A 20,235-nucleotide genomic window follows, 5' to 3' on the forward strand; every position below is an offset into this window, starting at 1 on the left:
TATGGATGAACTGTCAGCTGCTAGGTGCTACTTTGCAAATTACCCCATCTAAATGAAGCTAACAAAATGATATTTCAAAAGAGCAATTAACACTGATTCCTAGTGTATTTGAAATTAAAAGGCCTTTGGGGAAGAGTGACATTGGCTCTAAAAAAAAAAGAGTATCCCAGCCCTCTGGGTAGAAATGTTTAGTTTAAGGAGATTGTTTAGTTGGGACCTTTCTATGCTTTTCTTCCATCACCACAGCCAGAGGGTCAGCCTGGTCTTTGTGAAGAATAAGGTAAAACTAGTTCCTCTTTTCCCCCCGCTACTTCATCCTGTTTGCTCTGATTCATGTTGCTTGCTTCAAACTCCCATCTATTAATTCAATAAACACTTATTAGGCACCTCCCATTTGCCAGGTTCTGGGAATATACCTGGCTACTAAGGAGGTTAGGTGAATAGTCAGATACTAAAAGAAGTAATATATATTCAGAAGGCGATGGCAAAAAAAAAAACCCATAATACTAGTGGTTGTAGAAGTAGCATTATCCTTGTAAGTACAGAGGCTGAATATAAGCTGAATGACAGCTATCTCTATGATATAGTAGAATCATCTAGAAATAATCCCATAGTCCTACCAGGTTTTTCCCCTGTGGGTTTGTAAAGGTAATCTTTTCTTTTCTTTCTTTCTTTTTTTTTCCCCCAAATCCAAGGTGTCAGAATCCCTTCTGGATTAGGAGCTTTGGCTCCCAAAAGCCACTGTAAATGGAAACACGAATATATTACCTGGCATGAAAGGACCAGACTAACTGGGAAAGCTTCCTCCTCTACCTGTTCCCTGTAAGAATATTAGTACAGGTGATAGGCAGGTTAAATGTCTCGGTGTTACTAACCACAGGGAACTGTAGAGCGACAGAGATAAGAGAGCTCGGTGATGATAGCAGATTCCAAACAGCTCCACACTTGAACTGGGAACCTAGAAGGCAAATCAGGCAGCAAGGGGACACAGAGCTGCCCAGGTCAGCAAGAGATGAGCAAGAAGACTACAGCAAACAAGCAAAAGGGAAGCAAACCATGTCTCCTGATTCTTCCACATGCGAGATCACTCTGAGGTCAAATGAAATTTGCCATCAAAAATATACCAGATGCCCTCATGTTGTTGGAATCAAATCATTTCTCAAATGCAAATTTTTATAGAGGGCTTTTTTATCATGTTGATAATTTTAATTTATTTTCTACGTGTACATTTTCGAATAAGTTCTAAATGTCCCATTCTTCCCAGCTACACAACCAATTAATAGCAAGGCAGTTACTAAATACATAGCACAAAGTTTGAGAAGCTCTGACCTTTGGCTTAATTTTATCCAACTTAATATTTGGGTTACTGCATTCATAGGCCAAAAACTAGCCAGCATTATAATGGAATTCTCTGGAGAGCACATTCAATAGTGAAGCCCGGAAGTAACAGTTCTCACTCTTAGCCCAGCATTGGAATCAACTCCCACATCACACCCCAAACCAATTTCATATTAGAGGTAGGGCTTAGGCCTTGATGTATTGTTTTGAACATCCTCTAAATACTTCCATGTACAGCCAAGGCTGAGAATCTTCCTGCCTTAGAATGAGCAGACAGGAAGCTGCTAGTTGCTTCTTCCATCAGGATTCTTCCATTATCAGTTTCTCCCAAGGAGCCAGCATCAGGAAACCAGGATGTCCAGCTTGGACATCACTTTCAAAGGTGTCCATGTCGACTTTTCCGCCTCATTCACCAGCTCTACAGTGACATAAAGGGTTGTGAACAGGAGTTCATCGTGTTTCAGAGAGAACAATCGCCATGCTCCAGGGATCCCACACGGTCTTCAAAGCAAACAAGTACTTAAAAAAAGAAATCCTCCATGCGTCTCTGTCTTTTCCCTCTCCTCCTCTGTACCCATCTTTCTCCTCCCCCATCTCTTCCTACCCGGCTGTCTCCTTCACCTGCTCTGGAGGCTCATCACTGTCCTTCTGTGTCCTTCCTCTCACTCCTGGTTCATCCTCCACTGCTATCTGGGCCTCCCTGTTCTTTCTGTATCTGTCTCGGTTTCTTTTACTCTCTATTCTCTTCCCACAGCACACAACTTTCTTCTCTATTTTATCATCTTTCCCTTACAGCTCCTTAATTAACACAGAAAAAAGGCCTTGGCAGATATTTATAATTATTAAGCTATTTTGTTAATTTTAAAAGCAGATAAGTACTGACAATGTATTTCACTCATCAAAGAGATAAAAAATGCTCATAAAATACAAACCATAATGTGTGTGTGTGTGTGTGTATTTTTTTTTTCCAGTACTGGGAGTAGAACCCATAGCCTCACACAGGCTAGGCAAGCAATCTACCACTGAGCCACATTTCCAGCCCTATAATAATTATTTTAATAACTTCCTATATTGGCCCTAGGTTACTTTTTTCATGTAGTTCATTGACCCTCAATAGAAAAATGATTCTCTGTTCTCCAATAATTCTGACAGCAGCAGCTGACATCAATGTAGAAAGAGCAACAAGCTAAAAACAGTAGTTGAGTGCATACACCCTGAATTGCATATTCAGTTGCAAAATCATCATCATTATTATTGTAATTACAGAGGGGAGGCATTTCAATAATTGTTCAAAGTGTCTTCTTGAGGAAATAACTAAATCAGGGCCAGCTGTCACAAACCAATCTACAATAATGATCCCCGTATGTGCATCTTCAGTATTCATAGCAACGCTACAATAACAGATTTGTACATTCATCTAATGTCCCTAAACAACCGAAAAAATAGCAAACTATGATCAGATCTGATGTCTCACTTGGTAGTTGACCTATGTTTCTAAACAGTGTCCCTGAATAACCTTAGAGTCATAAATCGCCAAACAAAAATTGCATCATCAATTTAATTACAAACTAGGGTGGGTGGCCTAGCATCCACCTGCAACATGATGGCAGCAAACCTAGGTACACGGGGACAGTGGAAGGCAGGTAGGTAGATCAGCACACAACTAAAAATCTTCAGGAGAAACAGCCACCAAGACAGACATGTTTTATTGACTTGAAAATTGTAAACAAACGGGAACTGTGAAGGCCTTGTTTTTAGTTTACTTGTGAAATCAGCCAAAAGTATTTGAGATTTTCTCTTCCCAAGATACAGCTGTGAAATGACTAATAGGAATTAAGGGAGCCTGCACCAGGAACTGAATGTGCCACTTCACTGAGAACAAAAAAATGTTCCCCTGATAGAGGCTGTTCTCTCCGATGAATACCTTTAAGGAGGAGCAGTCAGGCATGGACATTGTGTATTTGTGAAATACCTTTGCAAAAATTTCCCATAGCTCAGTATCTTTGAATCCTGGTTATATATTTAATTTTATGTTCCTAAAGAAACTCTAAAGAGAGGGAAAGAAAGAGAAGCGGAAAGAAAATGTCTATCACATTACTTTTCCTTGCTGGACCACTTTGGCTTTCCAAATAGGAGTCTTGCTGAAAGCTGGGCCTGAGCCACATAAGGGTCATGACCTAAAGGAGCTTGCTAACTGCACCGATGTGACCTTCCTAGGTTTGAGAGTCTGAAAATTATACTCCTAGTTGCAGTGGCTCCTATCATTTACATATTTGCATCTTCAGCTAAAAGCAAGTTAACCCCCACGCATCCTTATCTTGTTACCGTAATGAAAATGTTTCCTACAAACTTATCAGAAAGGGACACTGATTGACATTTTAAAAGTTGTTTATAAAGCACAATCTGTATATTTTTAACTGGAAAAGTAAGGCATGATCTTAATAAAAATAAACCAAAACTTCAAAAATGGTTTAAAATGGAAGGGGAAAAAATTTCCTTCCCACTTTTATCATAGGGTAAGCACTGATAACTATTTCTTGTCTATTTTTTCCATGGAAGGATATATAATATATACAGGATTTTAGCACAAAGCATATTGTATAATATGTGCCCTGTACTTTATTCACTTGATAATGTATCAAAAATATTTCCATGTCAGCACATATAGATCTTTGAATCATTGGATATGCCATGAATTTATTTAACCATCACCCCAATCCATGAATATTTAATTTTTACACTTATACCATTATTATAAATATTGTTTCTATGAATATCTTTATATACATATCATTGGTAACTTGTATGACTTTGCAGGATAAATTCCTTTCTATGAAATTCTGGATTATAATGTAAGCATATTTAAAGTTGGGTTAGTTGTTCCCAAATTGTAACCCCAATGAAGTTGTTCCAATTCACATTTCCATCTACTGTGTATGTTCCACTATAACTTTGCTAAAATTAGATTTTATCAAACTTTAAACTTTTTCTCATAGAAAAAATTTTAGCATGCTGTCATGAATTGCATTTTTCTAAGCACTAATGAAATTGAGCATTTTTTCCGAGTAATTTTTGCCTTTCATGTTTTCTTTATGAAACATTTATTCATATTCTTTATCTGTTTTTCTGATTATTTTATCCTGGTAAGACTGTACGCTTTCTTTGTGCGATAAATAAATATGCACTTTTCTGTTGGGTTAAGATAATTTTTTCTATTGGGCCGTTCATCCTTGGCTCTGTTGACCGTGTTTTCTTGCTGCTGTTCTTGTCATCATTTTTGTTTTTACCAAATGAAAGTTTTAAGTGTTTCACACAGATGCATTTATCAGCATTTTCTTTTTTAGTTTCTGAGCTTTGCCTGTGTTTTAAATGTAAGCAGTCTTGATTTGGGCCTCTCTGCAGTTGTAGCTTGATTTGAATTCCACGACGTCACACGGTATAGATGAAGAAATTAGGTTTCCCTGTGGAAAGAGAAGACTCCTCCCATTGTCCCCAGGGAACTAGCTGGCCTCACAAAATCCGGTTAAGTTCCATGGAAGAGTACTTTCCCCTCTTTTTGTCTCTATTTTGTATATACAAGCTCGAGAACAGTCTTATCAGTAGAAGGAATAATCCGGCTATTTTGGCACCAAACAGACAGCCTGGATTTTGGTGCCAGAGTTGTCTGGGAAACGCACACAAAGCTGCCCAGCACCTAGACTTTGGGTTCTGTGGGATATTACACAAGGGGAGAAAGGAGGCCAAGGGGTTCCATGGGAAGCTGAGTTTATGTAAAGTTCCTCAGGCAGGGAGAAGCCCCCTGCCTCAGCCCCAGGCCCCCACACCTGGCTTGAGCTAGCTTATTGTTCAGGCAACACCAAATGAATGCTCAGATTAATTCAGAACAGACTGCGTCTTGCAACACATTAGATTAATAAGGAGTCAGGTAGTAGAAGTGTGATGAGCTCTCTCCCCAACCCCAGCTTTTATTCTGAAAAATTCCAAACCCACAAAGGTTGAAAGAATGACTCACTAGATGCCCCTATATCCTTCACCTCAATTCAGCAATTAACATTTTTTACCCTTGCCTTTTCTATTTCTATAATAGCCATTCTTATCTATGGAAGCATTTGAAAATACTTACAGTTGATAGTTCATTTTAAATAATGAACATATAATACATCTCCTAAGAATAAGGGCATCCTATATAACTATGATACCATTCTCAGGCCTGGGAAAGTTAGTAATGACTCAACAATAATCTTTTAAGTTTGTATTTAAATGTCCTCAATTTCCCAAATGCCTTACATAGGCATTTTTTTCTTCGATCCAAGATCTTAACAAGGTCCATACATTGCATTTGATTCTGTCTCTCTAATTCAGTGTCCTGAGACGGCCATTTAGCAACATCTGGAGACATTTTTGTCACGATTAGGGGGGCTACTGGCATTGTATTAGTTTATTTTCTGATGCTATAAGAAAATACCTGAGAGTAGACGCTTTATAAAGAAAAGAGATTTGTTTGATCCACAATTTTGGAGGCTAGAAGTCCAAGATCATATGTACCTATGTGTTTGACCTCGGATGAGCGCCCCCACGCTGCCTGCATCTCAACATGGCGGAGAAAAAGGAATCCAATATACAGAAAAGACCAATCACCCTTGTGCCATTTTGCTTTATAATAGCCTACACTTGCAAGAACTAACTGGGCTCTGGCAAGCATTACATTCATTAATCCCTTCCCAAGCCAGGGCCACTAATGAACTAATCAACTTTCATTAGGCCCCACCTCTTAAAGGTTCTACCACCTCTCAACATCACCAACCTTACAACATAGGTACCTTTGAGTAACAAGTCTCATCCAGCCCATAGCAGGTATCTAGTGGATAGAGACCACTGGTGCCTGCTAACTATCCTATGATCCACAGCCTCCCATAACAAAGCAGTACCTGTCCAAAATGTCAATTAATGCCAAGATTAGAAAACTATGTTCTAGTGTTATGACTGGGATACAAGGTGTCCCCCCCAAATTTCCTGTGTTAGTGCAAGAATATTGAGAGGTGAAATGATCAGCTCACGAGGTCTGTAACCTGATCCTAGTTTAAATAGACTGACTGGGTGGTCACTATAGGCAGGTGGGGAGTGGCTGGAGGAGGTGGGTCCCTGGGGGGCGTACCCTGGAAGGGTGCATCTGCACTTCAGCCCCTTCACCTCTCGGCTTCCTTCCTGCCTTGAGTTGAGCCACTTTCCTCTACCATGCCTTGCCATGAGGTTCTGCCTCACCTCAGTCCCAGAATGAGTTACAAAGTCAGCCATCCATGGACTGAAGCTCTGAAACCATGAGCCAAAATAAACTTTTCCTCCTCTAAGTTGTCCTTGTCGGGTATGTTGGTTACAGCAACGAAAAGCTGACCAACACATCTAGTTGATCTAAAACCAGCTCGCAATTTTGTTGTTGTTTTTCATGACTCTAATCCTTCTATACCATCAAAGCCAGTTGTTTTGTAGATTGTCCCACATGGTAATTTTTTTCTGATTATTTCCTCAGGAATAGTTTCCATTTAACTAATAGCAAGAATATTAAATAGATGACTATACCAGTTGGTTACTACTGTGTAATGAGCTACCTTCTGGGAGGCCAGGAGATGAGAAAGGGGGAGCATTTATTGAGACCTATGCTTAGACCAGGCACTCTGGTCACTTCAACAGCATTATGTTGGCAAAAGCAAGTAACAAAGCCAACCCAGAGTGGAATCGTAGAAAAATACACTCTACTTCCTGTTGCAATCCATTTATCACAGTGATACTGAGTCCTCTTATTGCGCCATACCAGCATGTATACAGTGTTGTGTTGTCCCACTCTTAGTGATGTTAAAAGTTTGATCCTTGGTTAAGTGGTCATGACTAATGTCTTCCATGGAAATCCTTATCTTTTCCATCATGTGGGGTGATACTTGGGTGCATGGTGTCAGTCCTTTTCCCCATTGTCTTGGCTTCCTGGGCCCATAGTAGCAAAGTACTCACAAATTGAGTAGCTAAAAACTATAAAAATGTATTGTCTGAAGGCTGGAAGTAGGGGTGAAAGTGTGTTCCCTTTGGAATCTGTAGGGGCAAAGTCTTCCTTGCTTTTCCCAGCATTTAGTAGCCCAAGACGTGTGGCTTGCAGCCTCAGCCCAGCAGTTCAGCCTGCATCCTCTCGTGTGCCTGTGTTTTCATATGGCCACTTACCCTAAGTAAGGATACCAGTCATTTTGAACCTGCCCTACTCCCTATGGCCTCCTCTTGACTAATTTACATCTGCATCAACTCTGTTTCCTAGTAAAAGCATATTATGGGGATTAGGATATCAAAATTGGGGGTGGGGGAGGAGATAATTCAACCGGTAATGCCCATCACCTTCACTCAGTGGTTTTACTATCCACTGCTGGTCCCTGCTTGCATTAGTTATCACCTTGCAGATTGCACGACTGTGGTTTTTTTTTTTTTTTTTTTTTTAAAGTTTCATTGTCTCTTCAACTTTTATTAGCTGGCATTTTTCCAAAGAGAAGAAGGTTTGTTTTTCCTATTTCTCATCTTTCTCTCCTCCTTTCTTCTCTCCTTCATTTTTAGAATCATTTATGTTCATGACTTTTTGCTTTGTATACAATCATTTTTTTTTTTCAATGCCAGAGATTGAATCCAGGACTTCATGCATGCTGGGCAAGCCCTCTGCCACTGAGCTACTTCCCCAGCCCTGCAACCATTCTTTTTATACAGCCATACAAACAACATTTTCATGATCAAATTGTCTCAAAACTTGACTAGTGAGAGTCCCTAAGGTCAACTCTTAGTAAAAGAAATAACAAATAAGTTGTTAAATTTTTTCAATATTTAAAAACTAAAACAGAAATGTTGAATGTGATCGCTCCAACTCACCCACTTCTACAGGACCCATTTCTGTCATCCAGCTAAGACAGGCTCTTGTTTTCCTCCCGGAAGTTATGTGATTGTTCCCCAAGCTGATAGGTCACATTGTCATTCCTAATGTATAGCCATAATCAAAGTTGTCATTTATTGAGTGTTCTGCTTTACATGTATTTATTTGTAACTGTCACAGCAACTCTGTGCATAAGTAGTGTTTCTACATATTACAGATGAGAAATCTGAGACTTTTTTAAAATATTTTTTAGTTGTAGATGTACCTATATTTTTTATTACTTATATGTGGTACTGAGGATGGAACCCAGTGTCTCACACATGCTAGGCAAGCACTCTACCCTGAGCCACAACCCCAGCCCAGAAATCTGAGACTTAAAGTGAGATACTGGAAAGAGCATGGATTTTGGTAACTGATGGTTTGAATCCTGACTCAGTCATTTACTGGGTATGTGATTTGGGCCTCTGCAGCCTTGGTTTGTTTATCTTGCTATTGTGATGATGACATTTGCCTCATAGGTTGAGCCTAGCAGCTTATCTGACAGAGAGTAGGTGCTGTTAGTTTGCTGTTAGTTCTCTGTTATGTAGCCTGATGAGAGGCTATGACTTCTCGGTCCACCAGCAACTAAGCAGGAGCTCATCTATCTCATTAATTCTGAAGGTGCTCATTAGGAATGAAAGGTAATTTGACCTAAGTTTCAGCTAAAGTTTGCCTTTAAGTATCTTTCAAGAAACAAACAACAACAACAAAACAGTTCATTAATCATTTTCTTAATATTGTAGAAAGGTGGGGCTGGGATTTAGCTCAGTGGCAAAGTGCTTGCCTTGCATGTGCAAAGCCCTGAGTTTTCCCAGTTTATAAAAAAAAAAAAAAACAAACTATAGGAAGAATATCATGTCTATTCAACATAAGGGAACAACTTTGAGGAAGATCTTTAGCATGTTACACGCACATTAAGAAGCTCATATGGGGCTGGGGTTGTGGCTCAGTGGTAGAGCACTTACCTAGTATGTGTGAGGCACTGGGTTCAATTCTCAGCACCACATGTAAACATCAGCATCTAAAAAAAAATTTTTTTTAAAGAAGCTTATTTATAGCCAGGCACGGTGGCACACACCTATAATCCCAGCAGCTCCAGAGGCTGAGGCAGGAGGATTACAAATTCAAAACCAGCCTCAGCAAAAACAAGGCACTAAGCAACTCAATGAGATGCTGTCTCTAAGTAAAATGCAAAATAGGGCTGGGAATGTGGCTCAATGGTTGAGTGCCCCTGAGTTTCATCCCAGGTCGGCCCCCTCAAAAAAAGAAGCTCATTTATAAAATCACAGTCTTCAAAATAAACTCCAACTTTTATCCACGTGGAAACAGTGGGTTTCATTTGTCCCACAAATAACGATGGAATACATTCTAAGAAATGGGAGGTTAGGCAATTTTGTCATTGAGTGAACATTACAAAGTGTTCTTACACATTTAGAGCTCACTGTGATGTCACTCGGTGGTAGAATTTTATGACACAACATCATATATGCAGTCCACTTTTAGACAAAATGTCATTAGGTGGCCCATGACTGTAATATTGAGCACCTACTGTGTTCCAGGCACCTGGAATACATCAGAGAATAAAACAAACATCCCTGCCTGCTAGTTGGAGGAGATAGGTGAAAAATAAACAGATTTGCAAATTAAATAGAGTGCTAAAAATAGGCAACTGCAAATGAGGAAAATAAACAAATCAGGGAATGTACAGAGAATTGCAATTCTAAATAGGATTGACATCATTTAAAAAGTGATATGTGAGCAGAGACTTGAAAGAAGTGAGGCAATTGGTCATGTAGCCATCTGGAAGAACAATAAACACAAAGGCCATTGGGCAGGAGTGTGCTTGGCCTGCTGGAGGCACAGCAAGGAGGCCAGTGTGCCTGGAATGCAGTGGAGGAGGGGAAGTACTTTGTTTATCTAACAAACACTTCAAATAGCCTGTACTAACGGCACTATTTTAAGCACTTAAAAAATAGTAGGGAGGCCTTCCAAAACCTATAGGATATGGACACTGATTTTCTCTTTTCCAGATGAGGAAACTAAGGCACAGGAAGGTTAAATAACTGCCCCCAAATCATACAGCTATTTTGTGATATAGCTAGGCTTGGAACTGAGTGGTCTGTTTCCAGTGACAGATGCCTTTAAGCACCAGAGGATGCTGTGTTTCTTCTTAGTAGTAAGAGGTGAGGTCTGAGAGGTGAGGATTAGATCCCATAGGTCACTGAGGACTATTGGGTAAAGATTTGGTGTTTAGGGCTAAGATGGGGTTCAGTGTCAGAGTGCGGTGTGGGTGGGAGAGGTCCTGGGTGGGAAGGGAGGATATGGCATTTACCCTTAAATGGTATGGGTCTTAGAAGAGGGAAATGCATTTTTGTTGTCTTTTCAGAAATTTTCAAAGTATTTACATATTTTAGGTATATATTACTCTTGGCATTTAATATGTTTCTAATAGATTCTAAAAGGTTTTAATTTATGGGAACAAAGAAAATATGATCTGTACCCTATCAATTACCATACATAAGGTAATCTCCTATTTTTTTAAATATTTATTTTTTAGTTGTAGTTGGACACAATACCTTTATTTTATTTTATTTTATTTTTATGTGGTATTGAGGAGCGAACCCAGGGCCTTGCACTTGTGAGGCAAGTGCTCTACCACTGAGCCGCAACCCCAGCCCCATAATCTCCTATTTTTGAAGTCTCTCTAGAACCTCTATTACATGATTCTAATGACAATCATGTACTCAGTGATGCTTTCTTGGGGGCACCAAAGCAAAGTATTTTTGTTTCATTTAAGATTTTTTAAATAACTTTTATTTATATACTTTTATGTGGTGCTGAGGCTCTAACCCAGTACCTCACATGTGCTAGGCAAGCGCTCCACCACTGATTTATAACCCCAGCCCTCAAAGCACAGTTTTGTCTACAAACTTTTTTTTCCTACTGGGAATGGGAAAAAAGTATAAGAACAAATGGACCATTTAAGATATGTCCTATCTATATGCCAAAGGTGATGGGTTAATGTTGCTACCTTCTTAGGGAATAATGTGTCAGTACCCTGGTTAGGCCACCAGCCCCTCTGAGGCTCCATGACCTTGAATATGGAGTGATCCTGATGCAAATGCCATTGAGAATAATTAAAGGACTCAGGCTCCAGCAATTCGCCCCATTTAAGGAACATTTAGGATTAGCACAGTAGCGTCCTTATGGAGAAGAGAAGGTTGGGGAAGATTACAGAGTCATCTAAGAATCATATTAATGAGCATCATAGTCACAATTTATTTAGCATTTTCTGTATTCCTGAACATGAGTTACCTAGTATCAGCCTCAGTCATGTTATGGGCAAGGAAATGGTGGTTTAGAAACATTAATTGGTCAAAGTATACATCGTGTGACTCAAGCATAGCTCTGCTGGTCTCCAAAGCCCATGTTCCCACTCATCAGCTGTGCTGTCTAGGAATACAATCCTCTGTGGCATATGAATGATTCCTCTGGAACCCTCAAAAATACAATTTTTCTAGAGTGGTTCCATCGTTCTAGAGTGAATTTTCATAACTTCAAGTGATTCTAGAGTGAATTTCCATAACGGCAAGTTTCCACCTTCGCCTTCTTCTCTCAGTTTATCAGCTACATCCTGGAGGCCTCATCAGATGCTCTCACCACCATCTCACAAATCCTGAGTTGCTTATTCTGTCTCAGTCACTGCTGCAGCTGACTTGCTCTGTTTGGGCCCACAGAGTCCTGCTACCAAATCTGCCACTCTTCTGCCTGGCCTTCTCCCCCAGCTGCGCTCACCAGCATGTTGGTTTCTCACTCTTCCCTCAACCGAGATTAAAAGCCACACCACAGAGCACTGGGTATGGCTTGCTGTGAGACTAACAGTGGGAACAGGGGCCAGGACCCAAAGTATGAGGAAAGTCCTTCCTACTGGGGGTGAACTTGGACCACTGGGAAGTAGATGAGAAGGCATCAAGAAGATGGTTCCTTGTCCTTTCTCCTCTGAGTACTTACCTGAGGCATGGTGTGGCCATGCCACTCGTCTGGCAGTATTGTATATGGTGGCACAGATGTTCCTACTGCCTTCTGCCGATGACCCAAGCATCATAAAGCCGCTTCCCATCTTCTTCTGTCTCTCTTCCCTTTTTCTCTCCCTCTTACTGCCTGGGATTGCATCTCCTAAATAAAACATTACATTAATTCTTGGTTTGAGTTCTATTTTTTCTAGAAAACATGAACTAAAATATTCAGGTTCAGTTTCTCCCAATGCAACCATCACTTCCTACATCTTCTTGGCTCAAAGCCAGAGCTCCTAAGAATATGTTCCAAGGGGCTGGGGCTGTAACTCAGTGGTAAAGTGCTTGCCTAGCATGTGTGAGGCACTGGGTTCAATCCTCAGCGCCCCATAGAAATAAAAAAATAAAAGAATGTGCTTCAAAAGATAGGAATACCTGAAGGTAATATTGTCCATATTATGAGGGGAATTTAAATATTTCATCTCAAAACAATAAAAAAAAAAGTGCAACTTGTTTGGAAGAAAAATAATTAAAAGAGTCCTTGGCACTAAAAAGATACCAAGCTCCCAAATCCCCAAATCTTTTCATTTCTTGAGTGTTTTGAACTAGCTTTCCTCTTCCTTTCCAGGCCTGTCCTGGTTTGGGTCCCCATGATTCTCACTTAGACTATTATAATTGCTTCCTAATTTGTCTTTCTGCCTTCACATTCTCCACTCCTGATTTAACCTGAATACCACTGCCACTGTCAGGTAAATAGTCTTAGAACTGATTTTATCTTGTTCCCACATGTTCTAAAACCTTTAGTAACCTCTCACTGCCCATAGAATAATGCCTAAAGTGCCCTCTAAGACTAACCTCAGATGACAACAGCAAAAGCCAGGCACTCAGGACCTTCCATGCGCTTTTGCGACCTACATCTAAAGCTATCAAACCAGCTATTGTATTCCTCTATTTGATTTATGCCACCAGCTAACCTAGGAAGCTTACTTTTCCCTAAATATGTGTTTTCTTTTTCTGCTATTGATGTGGACAACAAATACACCTGTGGATCTTGATAACCCACTCCTCTCCCCTACAAGTGTCACAATGCCTGTCCCACCCATAATCCCTTCTAGGGGTTTCTAATTGGACACTGAATTGTGTATCATCTTCTTCTGCCATCCCAAACAAAGCCTCGCAGGCCAGGAGGGGCACCTGTCTGGGCATCAAGTCCATGCTGATGAGATGGTTTGTTTAGAAAGCTCTGCCCCGTAGCCTGCACCTGATGGTGAACAGTCAAGCCAGTCGGATCCTTTCAGGGAGTAGAATATGAAATCCACTGGAGGGAGTCAGCTGTTAGCAGGGGCAGAAGCTAGAAGATGCAGGGAGGGAAGGAAGAAAGCTGAAGTCAGGTGGCAGCAGACACCAAGAGGCAGTAGAAGCTGTGAGACAGAGAAAAGAATAGCAAGTACCAAGAACAACAGCAGCCACAGCAGAGTCGCAGCAACAGCAGATAATCACAGTCCAGCAAGAGATATTTACTGTCAAAGAGCCCACAGGATGGCCCAGTTGCTACGGCTGTACTGTGTGCTGACCACCTTCCAGTGCCCACTAGTCATCACTTGAATTTAGATGGATAAAACCTGAGTATCTCTGTTCTGAAAATTAATTTTTGCCTCTCGGAATCTCTATCAGATCAGATCATGGCAGGAAACATGAAGGCACAATTGGCTGAAAAAAAATTTGATGAAGACATATTTACAGAGACTAGGCATATTAAGAGGATATTCAGGCTCCCAAGGACTAGCAACGGTAGGAGCCCAGGGCTGAGAGAAAAGGGAAGGAAATTGTTTGATCAAAGTTGGGAAAGAGCTGGAATTCTGGAACAGCTACTGCCAAAACCATTGTGCTAAAGCAGTGATAAAAAGAAAAGAAATGTCTTGACTTCTTTTTCCTCCTACCCTCTGCTACTTGAAGACACCTCCCACTGGCAAACCCAACAGTAAACCAGAAGGCAATGGAAACCAGGTGACATGACATGTGGGCCCAGAGCAGGGCAGCTTAATCTCTAGAACCTAAGGATATGATCTTATATGATGAAAATGTAATTAAGTTTGGGATCTTCAGAAAAGAAGAGAAGAAGCAGATCCTATATCACTGGGGTAGGCCCTACCTGCAATCACACACATCCTTAAAAGAGAAGCAGAGGGGGGATTGGGGTTGTGGCTCAGCAGCAGAATGCTCGCCTAGCAGGTGCGAGGTGCTGGGTTTGATCCTCAGCACCACATAAAAATTAATAAAAAAATAAAGGTATTGTGTCAAATTACTACTAAAAACAAGAGAGAGAGAGAGAGAGAGAGAGAAGCAGAAGGAATTTAAGAGAGGAGAGAAGGAGAACATGTGACCACACCGAGTGAAGTGGCCACAAGCCAAGGGAAGCCTAGTACCAACAGCAACTGGAAGAAGCAAGGAACAGATTCTTCCCTGGAGCCTTCAGGAGCCACCGGCTCTGCCAAAACCTTGATATCAGACGTCTGACCTCCAGAACTGTAAGACAATAAAATACTATTGTTTTAAGCCACCCGGTTTAAAGTAATTTGTTATGGTGATCACAGGAAACCAACCCAGGGCCAAATGTACAATGGCCAGCCAAAAATCTATTCATTTCAATGACTCAGTGACATATATCCTTGATCACATTAGCCGGACATTCTTGTTCCTACCTTTTCTATTCCCTTTGGTACTTGTCTTGGAACCACTCATATAGTCCAGATTATACGTTCCCAACAACAGTTAATTTTGCATACAAATAGCTTTTCATCCCAGTAAGATTGTGACATTCTCCTTTACAACAAGAACGCTGTCTCACCAGGTTCTCTTTGGAGCCCATAAAACTCTTCACACAGTACTTTGAACAGAGTGGACATGCCATAATTGGTAAATGAAAAAGAAAGCTTCCATTTGTCTATCTGTAAATGGAAAATAACAATTTCCACTGACTCGGCTTTCAGAGATAATGATGGTAGTGTTTCCTGGAAACAGTTTCTGTACCTGTAACAGAATGATACATCGAAACAACCATTCCTGCTGGAGCAATTCCTTAGGGAAAAAAATGACACTTAGTTTTCGAGAGTCTCTCTAGTCCATGCAGAGCTGGAACTGCCTGCAGTTCAGCCCAAGAAGGAGCAGGCAGGGGATAATTAAGAAAATAGAAGAGCCAAAGATCCGTGTTTATTCAAGAACTTTGATTCATTCAATAAATAGTTATCAAAGAACTATCACCTATGTTTATCAAATATAGTCATAGAAGCCAAGGAGGCACACATACAGAAAAAAGCATGATCCCAAGTCCGTAATTGTCACACAATATGGATGAATGTTTTTTTATAAAGGCAAATGCTATGGGACCAGAAAGAAGGCAGTGATTAACCCCAGCAATGGGAGTTTCACTCCCCAAAAAGTGACACTCGAGCTAGTTTTTTAGGACTTCATCAAGCAGAGGCGAAGTCAAGAGCATTCCAGGACCAAGAGAAATAACTTTGCCTGAGCAGCTGCCAAGCCAACCACACCCTGTTCAGTCCCATTATATCCACAGAGGCCTATTTTTATGCATTATCCTCCTAGCTACTTTTTAAGAGAAGAGAATGCCAACTACTTCCCTGTTTCGCATCCAGGTATTTTATATATCAGAGAAAGGAGACTATCTGGAGGGAAAGTAGAGGTCGACTCCTGGCAAGTCCAAATAGCTATCCAAGAGTGCATTTAAATGGAAACATACCTTTCCTGCGTGTCCACCTCATTTCTGAAAACTGAATTAGGCTGTCCTGGGAGAAAATGTGGTAGCAGGGCATTTAGAGCCCTGGGGAAAGTAGGCAAGGCCTGAGAACAGCCCCTGTCCCACTGCCGGCCATCAGTAGGCCCTTCTTTGAGATAAACACTCCTTGAAAGGGAGTCATGTCCAGGCCCCTTTTCCTCCCCTAGGCTGACCTTCAGATCCCTCCGTGGGGAGCAGCTCTGTCCCCGGCACCGCCCAGCTTCTCTCCCAGGCCAGCCCTGCCAGGCCTCTGAGACCGGAGCTTGTGAGTGGGAGGAAAACCTCTTGGGAAATCAGCCAGGAGAGAGGAAAAGCCTGGCCAGACTCCACTAAGGGGCACAGGGTTCCCTACCCTCACCGTGTGGCTGCCACTGGAAGATGGGGACGCTGGGGAGTCAGAATCCCGGCCCCAGCGTCCCCATCTCTGGTGCCTGTTTTCTCAGGAAGCCTCTACCTTCCAGCCCCTGCCAGGAAGCCAGCGGCATTTTCGTGAAGCAGTAATAACAAGGACAGAGCGTTCCGCCTGCTGGAGCCTGCTGGCTGGTCACTCTTTCCACTGCCTTTTGTTTTCATGCATCATTCCCCTCACTTGCTTCTCAGATTCCTCGGGGCTTTGAAAAAAGCCACAAATGCTCCACACAGTGACACCACCCAGCAGGCTGGCAGACAGCGCTGACATGCGTCCTGCCCTAAGCGATCGCACATACGCAAGCCCTGACCACGGACGCCCACCCGTATGCCTAGTCAGAGGCAGGTCCGCTTCCAGAAAGGGCCCACCTCCCATCGGCCTCGCCGGCAGAGGCAGGACTGTAGATTAAGTACCACCCCGTGGACCGATAAATCACGTTGCTGTTGTATTAAAGTGCATCTGCAGCAGGCACCGTGGCACACGCCAGTAATCCCGTTACTCCGGAGGCTGAGGTAGGAGGATAACAAGTTCAAGGGTAGCCTGAGTAACCTAGTGAGACCCCGTCTCAAAATAAAGGGCTGGAGATAAATAGCTCAGAGGTAGAGCACTTGCCTAGCATGCATGAGGACCTGGCTTTAATCCCTGGTAGGGCAAAAATAAATAAATTGATTAATTAAATGAATCCATCTGTAAGGTAGGTTAGGCAGTAGTACTTTTCCACCCTTCTTTCCTTAAAGCTCTAAATGCAACCAACGAAGTACCAGAGTCTCTGTGGGCCTATTGACCTATAAGATTGTATACACACATACATGGAGCAGAGAGGCTCTCAATAATGTGTTTTAGAATTTATTTTATTTGGAAATAAAAGCTCATTCTATGCAATCAGCCATCCTCATAAACAATAATCCTTTGAAAGTGTAGCCCGTTTCAAACCACCATCCAGTGCTACCCTAATAGAATCTACTAAAGTAGGACCCAGGTATGTGTACTGGTTCTTAACTCAGCAGTATTGGTTAGAATGTGGGGCAGGAGAAATTATCATATATCTCTGGTAAACGTGAAGATTGGCTCTGCTACTACAGAGAGTAACCTGGAAAGCAATCCAGTAAAGCTGAGAATATGCATATCCTATTTGCTAGCAATTTTCTTTCTAGATATATTCCCTAGAAGAATTCTCACATATGTGTCCAAGGAGACATACAAGGACAGGAATTGCATCATGGTTTGAAATAGCAAAAAACTAGACGTAGCAATTGTCCACTTAAAAGAAAATAGAGTCTAAAATATTTATACATATGGGTGGGGTGGCTCATGCCTATAATCACAGCAACTCAGGAGGTTGAGGCTAGAAGATCTCAAGTTTGAGGCCAGGCCTCAACAACTTTAGCAAAACCATATCTCAAAATTTAAAAACAAATAAAAAGGACCTCAGTACAAAAAACAAATAAAAAATAAATAAACAAACATACACACATAGTGGGATGATACAATATAGTACTTCCTAGTATAATATTACTATGTTATCAAGAATGGGTTGGCTCTGTAAGTATTACATGGATCAATCTCAAAATGGTGTTGAAGAAACACGCTGCAGAAAAATATGTATACTCTTTGTATACGTTTAAACTCTCAAATTTTATATATTGTGTATGTAAAATATAAACACATGCGTGGACAAGATTCCTACCATCTTTAAAAGAGATTGGTTATCTCTGGGGAGAGATGAGATGGAAGGGCCTTCTCTTGCAACTAAAATGTTTTCTTTATTTAAAAATATTAAGAAAATATGGTAAACCGATATTATTTATTAAATCCAGATAATGGATACATGACTCTGAGGATCATGGACATGCATTGCAGAAGGATCTCTTGAAGTTCCTTGGATTCTCAATTTTGGAAAATAAGTTTGTTCTGTGTAACAGCCATCCTCATAAACACAAAGGACACTAGTGAGCCCTTCGAATTGTGTGTGCTGGTTAAGATGTCTTTGGTTAGTGGAGGAGCTGTTGTATAGGTCCACTTACAATCTCTTACCCAGGTCCCTTGTGGTCTCCTAGATGTGTGAGTATCCTAAACAGTCACATCTAGGAGACCACAAGGGAAGTACATAAGAATTGCTAAACGAATGCTACAGATAGAGTTCTAGCAAAGTTCAGGGGGATGAGAGACAATTCAAGGCTGGAGAGGAATATAGTAGGAAGTATTTGAGCTGGGTTTGAAAGGCCCACTATGGCCCTATTTCCCTTCCTTCTTCCTCCCTTTCCTCCTTTAATTTTCTTGCTTCTTTTTCTCCCTGGCTTCTGCCCAACTTCTTTGAAAACATTAGTAGGCACAACCATGGTTCATTATCATTTCTCAAACCTGGCTGGTCATCAGAATCTCTTGGCAAGCCTTTTAAAAATAGATTCCAGAACCTCACCTCAGAACTACTGTATCATATTCCTCAGATGGTGTGGGCATGGACAACTGCATTAAAAATTTTATCTGATTTTCACTTTGGAAGTTTCTGGATATAATTATAATAATTATCTCCACATGTGGGTCAATGCCTATCTTAATCCCATTGTTATGTACTTCCCTGTACCTTGCTAAAACAGGCTATTGTTTATTTAAGAGGCTTACGTCTTATTTCTTAAATTCAGCTATAAGCTTTAGAACCAAGACCGTATCTTGTTCATCTTGGTGTTTTCTATGGTGTCGAACACAATGCTTCACATGGAGAAAGTAGTCAAGCATCATGATTACAAATATAAAGTCAAGAAGTTCAGAAATGTGCCAGGCACAGTGGTGCACACAATGGCGAGGGAGGCTGAGGCAGGAGGATCGTGAGTTTAAAGCCAGCGTCAGCAACTTAGCAAGGCCCTAAGCAACTCAGTGAGACCCTGTCTCTAAATAAAACATTTAAAAAGGCTGGGGATGTGACTCAGTGGTGAAGTACCTCTTGGTTCAATTCCCAGTACCAAAAAAAAAAAGTTCAGAATTATGACAGGATATGAGATCAATATGTGAGACTCAACTGTATTTCTATGGATGCTCCACTACTTAGCTACACCCCCCCCCCTTTTTTGAGGCAAGTTCTAAGTTGCCCAGGCTGGCCTTGAGCTTTGGATCCTCCTGCCTCAGCCTCCTGAGTTGCTGGAATCTGTAGGCATGTACAGCTTCATCCAGCTCAGTGAAATTCTTGACAAGGGTGCCATTTAATGGGGAAAGAATAACTTTTTTTCAATAAATGATGCTGGGACCACTGGATATCCACATATAAAAGAATGAAGCTGGAGCCTCCAAACACTATGCCAAAAAAAAAAAAAAAGAAGTTTAACTCAAAATGGATTATAGTCCTAAATGTAAGAATTAAAATATAAAACTAGGATCTCACAAAAGGAAGGGAGAGACCAATAGAGTAGAGGAAAGGGATAGAGAGGGAGGGAGAAAGGAAGGATGTAGGGAAGTTCTGAGGTACAATATCTACCAAATATTGCTATGTCCATGTATGAGCACACTACAATGAGTCCTGCACATATAAAAATTTTTATATATATATAATATGTTATATACATAATTTATATACACATAAATTATAATGCACTAACTAAAATAATAATAGCAACAACAATAGAAGGGAAATCAGTAGAGTAGAGAAGTAGATGGGGAAGGGAGGATGGGAGGGAAAAGGAAGGCACTAAGGAACGAGATTGTTCAAATTAGGTTATGTGCATTTATAAATATGGTATAATGAACCTCACTATTT

At 41.0% G+C, this 20,235-nt stretch overlaps 1 protein-coding gene across 2 annotated transcripts in view; it reads right to left on the minus strand.

The window, feature by feature from the left end:
- Positions 1-20,235, minus strand: part of Mkln1 (muskelin 1) — a 327,297-nt gene that overhangs the window by 171,622 nt on the left and 135,440 nt on the right. The window contains exon 2 of one of the 2 annotated variants that reach the window (XM_058582833.1): positions 12,284-12,448. The exons of the other annotated variant lie outside the window; for it this stretch is intronic. Within the exon in view, the coding sequence (XP_058438816.1) occupies positions 12,284-12,303 (20 nt within the window). The 5' untranslated portion in view covers positions 12,304-12,448. The remainder of the gene's footprint in view (positions 1-12,283; positions 12,449-20,235) is intronic. 2 annotated transcript variants of the gene reach the window in all.

Source organism: Marmota monax, unplaced genomic scaffold (genome assembly GCF_021218885.2).
Source record: "Marmota monax isolate L192 unplaced genomic scaffold, Marmota_monax_Labrador192_F-V1.1 WCK01_AAM20220418_F8-fsc00131, whole genome shotgun sequence".
Taxonomy (NCBI): Eukaryota; Metazoa; Chordata; class Mammalia; order Rodentia; family Sciuridae; genus Marmota; species Marmota monax.